At 51.7% G+C, this 10,908-nt stretch overlaps 1 protein-coding gene across 2 annotated transcripts; it reads left to right on the top strand.

Annotated features, from left to right (window-relative positions):
• The first annotated feature begins 2,005 nt into the window (after nucleotides 1-2,005).
• On the top strand, nucleotides 2,006-10,908 carry TRMT2B (tRNA methyltransferase 2 homolog B). 2 transcript variants are annotated; one of them, XM_052813265.1, is made up of 13 exons: nucleotides 2,006-2,176; nucleotides 2,839-3,045; nucleotides 4,359-4,413; nucleotides 4,909-5,028; nucleotides 5,443-5,542; nucleotides 6,547-6,617; nucleotides 7,054-7,200; nucleotides 7,341-7,435; nucleotides 7,984-8,198; nucleotides 8,316-8,417; nucleotides 8,602-8,721; nucleotides 9,722-9,821; nucleotides 10,644-10,908. In XM_052813265.1, exons 2-13 carry the CDS (start codon nucleotides 2,864-2,866, stop codon nucleotides 10,768-10,770), a joined length of 1,434 nt encoding a protein of 477 aa, XP_052669225.1. In that variant the 5' UTR covers nucleotides 2,006-2,176; nucleotides 2,839-2,863; the 3' UTR covers nucleotides 10,771-10,908. The 2 variants fall into 2 exon arrangements, with proteins under 2 accessions (XP_052669225.1, XP_052669226.1); XM_052813266.1 differs by having other exon boundaries at nucleotides 2,778-3,045.

Raw genomic sequence — 10,908 nt, 5'->3', positions numbered from 1 at the left:
AAAACTAATGCTGCTAACACAGAACTAGCTGAATCCGGCAGATACGAGCAGAATGAAGGAGATGAGGACCAAGGAAACAATTCCAAGAGAATGAAGTAACTTCAGAAGAAGGCTGGCCCGGCGACAGTGAAAACCAGTAAGAAATCAAGAGACCGCTGACCAGAATTAAGTGATTAGACTTGGGGACTGGGTGCTGGGTGGTAGGGGTATAATTGAGGGGTGCGATCTGGGGTCGGGGTCCCTCTCCGGAGGCACGCAGCTCGAGCTGTGACCTGAGAACTAATAAAAGAGGAATCGGAAACCTTCACTCGGACATTGCATTTTCAGCAGGATCCTAGGGCTGGACCCTGTTAGGGCGGCCGGCGTGCATAAATCCATAACTGTGGCCTGACTACGTTTTCTGTAGAACAGCTGGCAACCTGGAGAACTGAGATTGCAAGATGGCAAATCCACTACATTACTGAGGGTAATTAGGAACAAAAATTAATGGTGGAGGTGGAGAAGGATGAGTTATTTGAATGGACTGTTTGCTCAGTTCCCTTCAGCTGCTATTCCTGACTGCTGTTGGGCACTTCTGCCTCTTGCCTTCCGCTTATTGGGACCTTTTCCAGTACCTAGGTGAAGGCGGCCTGTCTTCAGATCAGAAAAGAAAGGCACCCGCTGTCTTTGCTGCACCCAGCTCTTGCCTACAGGCCTAGCCAAATTTCTGCAGCGTTAAGATGCAATCTCAAGAAGGGGATGCTTTATTCTGGAAGCCAGAGACGCCCTGGCGGTCCCCGAATAATTGTGTGTGTCGCACAAATAAAGAGCAATTCTAGTACACCCGGCTAACGGTAAATGAAACGAACGCTTGCAGCAAACGCTCCCCAGAGTCCCCGCAGGAGGCTGAGGCTTTGGGAGAGAGAGCAGTCCCGTTTGCACAGCTAGGGGAGAAGACAGAGGCAAGAGGTAATTCTGGTATAACGGTGGTATTACGTGCACTTCTGATTTTAATATTTGGGTCGAGAGACAGCAGTTTTTTTCAAATGCTTTTCCAGGGTTTGTTCTTCAAATGTTTTTCAGGTTCCGCACTTAAATAACTAGGAACTTGCGGTGTTCCTAGCCGAAGGGCAGCCATTCATCCCTACAGTATCTAAGAAGAGCCAATTAGCACAAAGCTTTTTTTTGCCTAGATAAAATTACAGTTGAGAGATGCTTAATTCAGAATTTGATGTTATTTTATAGTGAAGTTAGCTATGGACGTGCCATGCCGTGAAGCAAAAACCAAAAATCTGTGCATCGAAAGTACTTACGAGCCTCTCCTTTTCAATTAAAACAGACAAACCCGTTACTAGACTATGATGTGGTGGTTATCCAAAGACCGTGACCGTTCTACCCTCGCTTTTTAGGGGCTCGAGCGGCAGCTGGCTGTGTGAACTCCCAGACAAGAGACCTCTCTAAGATGCCTAGATTGTCTGAAATCAGCATACTTAAAAACTGTGCACAGGTAATTCTGGGCCGCTGTGGAGAGCCCTCCTGGAGGCACCAGGCCTGGGAGCGACGGCAGCTGCAGTCATCGCCATTTGTGCCGGCAAAACGGAGCAGCCAGCCTTGTCTGCCCGCAGGAGCCCGGCAGAGGCTCTGGGCTCTGTGCGGGCGCTGCTCCGGGGCAGCTTCCCTCTCCCGCAGTCCCGGGAGCTCCAGGGCCGCTCCTTCGCAGAATTCTCCGGGACGCCAACACCCCGGGGGGCAGAACGGACGGCAGCCCGCTCGCTCCCGCTGCGGCGCTCGCTGCCTCAGGCGCCCGTTCGGGGCGAGCTGCGGTGACATCGGCCGGTGCCGCCCCCTCGCCCTGCTCGGCGGGCTGCTCTCAGGCCCCGCGCGGCTGCCGCCCTCCTCCGCAGCCTTCCCCGCGCAGGGCGCTCCCGGCCGCCGGGGGGGAGGGGGGGGGGCTGCCCGGCCGCCCTGCGCTCCTGCCTGCGCAGAGGGCCGGGGCGTGCAGCGCGGCGGCCCCGGGGCGTGCCGGGGCTCCGCGCCGCGAACAGGAGGCGGGCGCCTGCGGGGCACGGCTCGCCGCCCCGGGGCGGCTCGGGGAGCGGCTCGGGCACCGCCCCCCGCCCCGTTGCCGCGGACGGGCCCGGAGAGCGCCGGGCGCCGGGCCGGAGCCCGCGGCGGGGCCGGGGCGCTGCGCCGGGAGGTAAGGCGCGGGCCCCGGGAGCGCGGCGGGACTGGCCGCCGAGCAGAGGGCCCCGTCCCGCCGCGGGGCGTGGGGGGGGGAAGCTGGCCCTGGCGCGGGGCTCGGCCGGCTCGCGGCGCGGCGCGGCGCGGCGGGCAGCTCCCCGGGCCGGGGAGGCTTCTCAGCCGTGGACGCTGCGCAGGGCGGCGGAACCGCAGCTCGGCGAGACCCGGGCGCGCGGGGAGGCGGCCGGCCGCCAGCGGAAGGAGCGAGCTTTTCGCCGGGCGAGGTGGGGGGCCGAGCTCCGGGAAGAGTGGCAGGGCCGGGCCGGCGGGGACTGGCAGCGGGCGCTGCTAGCCGAGCCCCAGCGCGCTGGCCGCCGGAGTCCGGTCGCCTGCGGCCGGGGAAGGAAACGCCGCTTTTTCCTGCCCGTTGTCTCCGCGCCTCCCGCTCGGCCCTGGGCAGGGCCGCTCGCTGCGCTGCCAGCACCGCCCGGCAGCTCCGAGCCCAGGGAGAATGCACCCGCTGGTCAGACCGGCCGTGGGTATTTTTAAACTTCAGTGGTTTACTTTCTGGAGCGGACCTGGCCCCGAGCGTGGTGTTTTTCTCCACCCACCTCCAGGTCCGTAGCTGACGTGCGCCTTCCTGGGAGGCTGACTGTGGGCCCGCTGTGCTGCTTGCAGGGGTGCAGCTCTTTTCCTTCCCACCATGGCTCTGTCCTGCGCGTTGAGGCTACCGCACCGGCGCCTTTGCTCTTCGGGTGCTCACTTGAGCAGCCTGCCCGGTCAGGACCACAGCCTGCTGACAGAGAAGAAGACAGCAGCAAACTGGAAGGAGAAGAAAAAGGCCCGGCAGGGTTGCAGCCTGCCAGGTTCCTCCTGGGAGGAGAGGTACCGCAGTTCCAAAATGACCAAGCATTCTTCCAAAGCACCAAGCACCTGAAGCAGTTAGAGCAGTCAGTTGGGGGTTTCACAGACGCCCACCTCTCCCCAGTAGGAATAGAAGAGCCAGGGCTCAGCTGGCTTCCCTGGAGCTTCGCCTGGGGATAGGAATAATGGAAAAGAAACAAAAAGGTCTAAGAGGAAAGGATCAGGAGCAGAGCAGTTGCCGTACTGGCAAGCAAAAAGTAATAGTCCATTTGATTTGCAGTTCTGTGCCTGAAAGCAGCTGGCGCTGGGTGCTTTGGAAGCAGCTCCAAAAATCCCAGGAAGCAATAACAGCAGCTTATCCAGCTGTGGGGTGAGGTTCTCCATGGGCTCAGTGAGCCAGTAGTTGATGGATAGGTATGATAGTTTGGATCATATCCACCTCACCCCTTACTCTTTTTTTTTTTTTTTTAAATCAGCTTTTATGTGTTTTGTTCTTGCTCGCCCTGCTTCAGATGCAAGTAGTGGCAGGTTCTGAGGTTTATCTCTAAACTGCTGCTGTGTGGGTGGCTGAGCCAGTGAGAGTGGGCAGCCTGTAATTCCCTGCCTGCTACACACAAACTGTGCACTTCACTGTGGTGGATTTAATTAGCATTAGCAAAAAAGATGTAGTAGTGGCTGGAAATGTGAGCAGGTAGATGATGCAGGATGGATGCAGAGTGATGAAAGGAAGCATCTTGCTCTTTTAGGGGAAAACTCCAGGGAGATGGGATTTGGGCTGTCTTCAGAGCAGCAAGGGATGGCCAAAGCCTCTGATTCAGTGGGACAAAGCAACAGACCCCATCTGAAGCTACATGATCTCTTTTTTTTTCCCTTCTCTGCACTTTGGGTTTTTTTTCCCCTCTGACCCCAGTAACATCTGAATACTCATTCCCCTGGCTTTGCCAGCCTGGAGTCAGATCTCACCCAGGGCTTGGCAGGGCATCTCTGGGTCTCTGTGTGGGGGGAAACACTGTTCCTGGCCCTGTCTTCTAAACAGGGATCAGAAAGATACCTGGGTTACCCAGGACACCGAGGCATCGCTGGTCAGTCTTCTGCCAAAGGCTCAGCCTGTCCTCTAGAGAGCTGGTCATTGTGGTTCCTGGGTCCGTCTTCCAGCCACAAGTATTCTGCACCAGGAAGGTGCCATGAAAAGGGAGTTTGGATGGTCACAGCCAGCTCTGGTGCAGAGCCCATACCAGAATGGTCCTGCCCATGAAGGAGGTGGTGGGGATGTTATGCCATAAGTATCAGGAGGCAAGTAGCTCTGGGCACTACTGCGATGTTGTACTTTTCAGGTTAGCGAACGCGGTGACTCCACTGTGGAGACTTCCCTATCAAGAGCAGCTGCAGGTAAGATGCGCTTACATGGACTTTTCTCTGTCGTGTTGCCCCAGCTGTCCCTCCTATCCCCCTTGAGCAACAACCCTTAGCATCTTAGTCACTTAATGCTGTAAACTCTTCAGACCCCATTTACTGCTGCTTTAATTCTTCAGTTATTGTGAAGGATAGAACTGGGAGGCTCCCTGTGGATGGTGTGTGTGATCACCAACAGCACAGAGGATGGGCACTCGCACAGTGATCCTGTCCAGTGCGGGACAGCTGGTTCACTGGGGCTTCAATTTGGACCAAGTGCTCCAGGCCAGCACTTGGGGACCATGGACACAGGATTTCTCTCTCTCCCCGTTGCTCCAAGCAGCTGTGGTGATGAGAAAGGCAGAGTTCCTCTGGGGCTATATCCCACTTGCAGTATTCCCTCCTGTTGCCCTTCCCAGAGGTGGGTGATGAAGAGCTGCCCCCTGTTGTGTGGTCCTGTAAGAGTGTTTCTGGCTTAGGACTCCTCTGCAGGTGAAGTATCAAAGCCAGAGGAAGATTTTGCAGACACTGGCATCTCGTCTTGAGAAGCTGGGCATAGATGCACAGAAACCTGGTGGACTCTGCTGTCCTCTCCAGCCTGTAGTCCCTTCAGTGAGTATCCTGTGGGAACGCTGTCCCCACTGAGCCACTAACAGTCTCCCACTCGACTCCCAAAGAGTCTCATGGCAGGGGTTACTTGGTTGCAGAGAATGTGTCTGTGGCAGTCTTTGCTAGCTTCTGCTTTGCCGCCTGTGACTGCCAGAGAGTGAAACAAGCCCAGTGATTAGGAGCCCTTTTTTGTGCCCAAGCCTTCCCTGATAAACCTGTCACTGTTACGTCACAGAGAGCCATTTCTTCTTCCCAAGTGGAAGTACTGGGGGTCTTGTGCAAGCTCCGTTTCTGCGTTTTGCACATTCATGTGTATCTTCCCGTGTTGCTGACAGAACAACCAGGCTGGGTTTTGGCTTTCCTCCATTACTTTTTCTTTTAATCCAAGGCTTTACTTTTCCTTCTTTTCTCCTTCAGCCCATCGTTAATGGCTACCGAAACAAATCTACTTTCTCTGTGAACCGAGGACCGGATGGGAACCCCAAAACCGTGGGGTTGTATGTGGGAACTGGCAGAGGTCAGCGCAGGACAAGGAGCTGGGTAGAAAACTGCTGGCATGGGCTGGGTTGGGGCAAGGCTCTGCTGTGACAGCCTCCACCCAAGTTAGAAGCCTGAATCCTGGGGGATGCCGACAGAAACACCACCAAGTCTGGGGCAGCAATTTTAAAACCTCACTTCATTAGCCTCTGAAGAAACACCAGCTTCTAATCTGCTAAATACAGCAGTAAGGATGACAGCTGTGGTAGCAGCCCCTCCAGGATTTAGCTTTGTTATTCTTAATTATGCTGTTCCTGTGTTTTTGGCGTGTTCCGAGAGCCTGTACTAAGCAGGGAGAGCATGGGGGGGGGGGGGTGCATGTCCATAAGCAGCAGAGCAACATTGGAGCGTTTGGGATGCATGAGGCAGTTTGGTTTGTGCAACGAAGATGTGAGCTGTGTGCTCCTTGCAGGCTGCTCAGTGGTGAGCTTGTTCATACCGTCTGTACTGGGTTTTGCTTGCCAGCACCCATAGCAAGAGGTGCTGGGGTGGTTGCTGTGTACTTTTCTCATTGAAAAAATACATGGATGCATTTTACCTCTGATAGCATTTAAACTGAAGTGGGAATGCTGTTTTCCAGGCAACCTAAACTGTTTTGCTGCTGTAAGCCCACCCCATTATTCTCCAGTTAGAAAACCAGCTTGCTCTGCTCTGGCTCCCTTACTTTAAGAACAGTGCAGTGGGTCATTTGGGAGTTGCTAGAGGACATTTAAAAAGCTCCCGGAGCTCCAACCTCTTCATGGAAGTGAGTGATAGTTATCACTGGCAAAGGGAATTCTGGCAGGTCCTGCAGACTGCAAGTACCCAGAACATCCCAGGATTTAGTGGGGCACTTAGATACCAGGTGTTTTTTTTTTTTCTTCCTTATTTTTGTACAGTGGGAGAATTCAGGGGAAAGGCCTTTCACAGTTTATCATGTCAGATGCTACAGTGGTTTATGTGCCCTGAAACAAAACAATTAAATACCTGTCTGTCTCTCTCCAGCAAGAAATATTGTCTGTGTGAAAGCCAACCACATGGAGAACATACCCCCAGAACACAAACAAGTAGCTGAGGTAAATGAGTAAGTCATGTCTGTCCCTAGACTGTGGAGTAGAGGCACTGCCATAACTGTTATTTGGGAGAACATTGTAATTTTAGTTAGGCTGTTTTTTCAAGTCCATTTTCATGTTGTGAACAGTTTCAGGCCTGACTGTGGTTGATGGATAAATATTTTTTTTAAAGTTGCATGTTAATGTTGCAGCCTCTAAACTGTCCCAAAGAATGAAGTTAATCAAGTGACAATAAAGTCCTGCCAATCTGTTAAAATACATAAGAATTGAAATTATTAAAATGTCTTGTCTTCCAAGAATTCACTCAGTGTATTGAAATCAAACGGAAAAAAAAAGATTATACTGGTGGAAGGGCCACCTGTTTGGGGTGCACAGAGTTATGCTAAGACCAGGGCAGTTGTCTTCGCTGTACCACAAGTGCCATTTCCCCTCTGCTCAGTGCTATGAGGAGTTCATCCGTCGCTCCTCCCTGGACCCCTGCATCCTCTTCCATGAAGGTGGGCACTGGCGGGAGCTCGTGGTACGCACCACCAGCCGTGGTGACATCATGGCTATCATCACCTTCCACCCCCAGGAGCTGGGCCAGGTGAGTACATGGAGCACAGAGCACCTGGCAAGAGGCACATCAGGTATCTGGCTGACCTGAGCTTGCTAGGTGTATCGCTGGGGAGAGGTGTTTAATCAGATAACCCAAACAGCTAGGTTTTCCTTTCTTGCTCTTGACAGGAGGCACTGGCTACTCAGAAAGCATTGCTTAAGGAGTTCTTCATGTGTGGACCTGGAACAGTCTGTGCCTTGACTTCACTATATTTCCAAGAGAGGTATATGTCTTGACACAGGGAAAGAGTGGAAACAAAACCACCTCCTTTTTCTCCCCCCTTCTCTGATCAAAGTCAAATTCTTACCAGTTCAGGGAGTGCTTGAAGAGAATGACAGATGTTTGGATGCTTCTTGCAAATGTGGTTTTGAGATGGCCACATCTTTTGTTTTCCCAGACCTGAAATACTTGAATACACTATGGCTCTACCTCATGGGAATTATGAGCCTGGGAAACTAAATTAAAAAACCTACAGTGACTTCCCCAAGATAGTAAATCACATTAGCAGCAAAACTGGGGAATAGACCCTAGGACTGCTGCCTTCTGCAAAGTAATTTTGATCCTTTTAATGAATACTAGGCTGTGCAAGTTACAGATCCCTTATAAACAATCAAAATTCTTTGATCCTGTTGAAAGGCTTACATGAAATAAAAGTTGGTGGGGGGAGAACCATCCTCCCTTGCACATAAGCACCCCAGGAATGGAAATGGAAATGGAAATCAGCTGCCTCTCTGCTGCCTTCTAACAGCTAGGTTTGTTGTGCTCTGCTAGCACCATGACACGCTGCTCTCATGAGCAGTCCCCTTTCCAGCTCCTTCACGGAGAGCCACACATCTTTGAAGAAGTGCTAGGCCTGAAGTTTCGCATCTCTCCGGATGCCTTTTTCCAAGTAAACACGGGTGCAGCAGAAGTTCTGTACCAGGTGGTCGGAGAGCTGAGTCAGGCTGGTGGGGATACCATCCTCCTCGACATCTGCTGTGGAACAGGTGAGCAGCCCTGGCTCCCAGGGCTGGTGCTTTGCGTGCCAAAAATGATCCCCACTATCTAAAGGCTTGTTTCTTCAGCATGGATGTACGGAGTATTTTTGTTTCCCTTGTTTCCAGGCACAATTGGTCTCTCTCTGGCTCACCAAGTGTCCAAGATTATTGGTATTGAGGTGGTGGAGAAGGCAATAGAGGATGCCAGATGGAATGCAGCATTCAATGGTGAGTTCAAACTAGCCATGGCAGAAAGTCTCAAACTAACTGCTGAAAAAATTGGAAGCAGAAGGGAGCAGAGGGATTTTAACAAGTTACCTCCATACAGCCCCTCCAGGGCAGTACTTCATGTTATACCTAACATCTGGTGAGACTGACTGCTGAGTTCATGTGGCTGCTTTTTGCTTCACAGGAATTTTGAACTGTGAGTTTCACAGTGGAAAGGCAGAGGCCGTGTTACCACAACTCCTGTCATCGTGGGAGGATGCCCGACCCCTTGTTGCTGTGGTGAACCCATCTCGGGCTGGGCTCCGTGAGAGAATATGCTGTTTATTTTCATCTTGAAAACAGAGTATTTTGAACAACTTCTGGGAGACCTGTTATACTGGCTCCAAACCCTCTGCTTGCTTAGTTTCTAGTTTCTTGCCTTGTTGCTGACAGCAGCTAAAATCCCACAGAGCTGTTGTTTTCAGTGTCTTTATCATGCTTTCTCTTTAAAGCAGACAACTCTAATCTTTTTTCCATCTTTCATAGGCTCACAGAATTATTTAGGAGAGAAGGAGCCTCTGGAGGTCTGTGGTGCAATCTCCCAAATAAAGCAAGGCCAACTTCAGAGTTGTATAGGGTTGCACAGGGCTATAAAGCCCAGTTGAGGTTTGAATGTGTCCAAGGGTGGATACCCTTTCCTGAAAATGTTTTCCCTAGTATATTTAATCAGAATTTCCCCTTGCTGCAGCGCATCTGTTGCCTCTCATCCTCTTCTTGTACCCCTCTGAGGAGATTGTGGCTCCATCTTCTCTGTAATCCCCCCATGAGGCCCGTGAAGATAACAAATGGATCCCTGCTCACCTTCTCTTCCCCAGGCTGAATAACCACAGCCCTCACACTCTCCTTGTGCATGCTGTGCCCCAGCCCTCTAACTGTCTTAGTGGTCTCTGCTGGACTTGCTCCAGTGTGTACTGGGAAGTCCCAAACCAGTCCTGGTGCCCAGATGCAGTCTCACAAGTGTGTGTGGAAGGTTTTATGTGCCTCTGTCCAATTTTTCTCTCATCCTTCATCCCTCTGCTTCCCAGAGGGATTTCTCCCGCTGCTCTACCCTGCCAAAACAGCTGAGCTGTTAGCAGCATGGGTTGCATCCCTGGCCTTCTAAAAGCCTGCATCTGTGACACGACATGGAAAAATATGTATATTCTTTTTTCCCTGTATTTTTGACAGTTCAGCGCAGTTCCATGATGCTTGCTGTGCGATCGTTCCTTCTGGAGAGCTCACGGTGGTGGTGGGTCACTGGGAAAGCATGTTATCTTTTTTCATAGATTACAGGGTTGTGCGAGCCATCCGAAACTGCAAGTCTATCCGAAGGCTGCTCTACATCTCCTGCAAGCCAGAAGGTGAAGCCATGAGGAACTTTCTTGAGTGAGCACCTTCCTCTCTTCCTTTCCACTGACCTTAGTGACAGACCCTATTATGTCCAGACAAGGACATAAATATCTGACCTTGGCTTAGGAGGGTTTTTGTTGCGACTGAATTTCACTGCGTGAGTTCTGCAGGTGTGATACAGGACTAGTCAGTGCATGGTAAGAAGTGGTTTATGCTTCTGTGTTACTTTGGGTTTACCTGCAAGCTGCACTCACTGGTTTAAGGTAGCAGGTATTCTTTGGGTTTTATGTTCCAGCAGGATGCTTTAGTGCATCAGTAAGGAATAGAAAATAATGCAAATATGCTCTAATGGTATTGTGCATCCTTCCCCAACAAAGTAGCACATCTGGATGTGGGATATGGAGTCCACTGGGTTCACTGCGGGAAGGTTGGCCCCTAGCCAACGAAGTGAAGCGAAGGGAATTAGTCACCTGCTTAGGGTTAATCATATAGCTAAGTCTTTATCTGGGGCAGGCCCGTTTGCAGGTGATAACTCTGTCTGCAGGTAACCAATGCAGGTAGTGCAAAACTGAGGATTATTTCCTAAGGGTATTAAGTACCTTTCAGCTGGGATTGCTTGTGAGAAAGGGAGCTTTAAAGCTGCCACTGACTCTTTAGCTTGTCCATGAGGTTTTCAGAGCTGGTTTGGGATTCAGTATTGATGGTTCCAGACCTCAGCCAGTGTCAGCTGCAGACTCTGAGGGATGTTAGCCAAACACATGATACCTCCTTAGTGCATCCTCTGTGCTATTGTGCTACCAATAACGGTGGGAAGGCTTCTGCTGCTGGTCTAAAGGATGCTCTCTTTGCTTTCCACAGGCTGTGCTGCCCACCTGACCCAGGGAAGAAGCTGGCAGGAGAGCCATTTGCCCCCACATTGGCTATACCTTTTGACATGTTTCCTCATACTGTTCATTGTGAGCTGGTGCTGCTGTTCACCCGCTAACAAGGAGGCAGGTATGCCAGCTCTGAGAGCTTGGGAAGCAACCTCCTACTGTCCTGAAGACTGGAGTCGATGTAGTTAGGATTTTAACTTGTTTTCTTGAAAGTTGTATAAAAATAAATAATTTTGCTTTTGCTCTTA

The sequence above is a fragment of the Harpia harpyja genome, chromosome 18 (assembly GCF_026419915.1).
Source record: "Harpia harpyja isolate bHarHar1 chromosome 18, bHarHar1 primary haplotype, whole genome shotgun sequence".
NCBI lineage: Eukaryota > Metazoa > Chordata > Aves > Accipitriformes > Accipitridae > Harpia > Harpia harpyja.
This window is presented reverse-complemented; position numbering and strand designations above follow the sequence as displayed.

Coding starts and splice junctions, on each gene's coding strand:
- TRMT2B (XM_052813265.1), top strand. CDS start 2,864: ATGGCTCTGTCCTGCGCGTTGAGGCTACCGCACCGGCGCCTTTGCTCT. Junction 8,199..8,315: donor CGACATCTGCTGTGGAACAG/GTGAGCAGCCCT, acceptor CCTTGTTTCCAG/GCACAATTGGTCTCTCTCTG. Junction 8,722..9,721: donor CCCATCTCGGGCTGGGCTCC/GTGAGAGAATAT, acceptor CTTTTTTCATAG/ATTACAGGGTTGTGCGAGCC.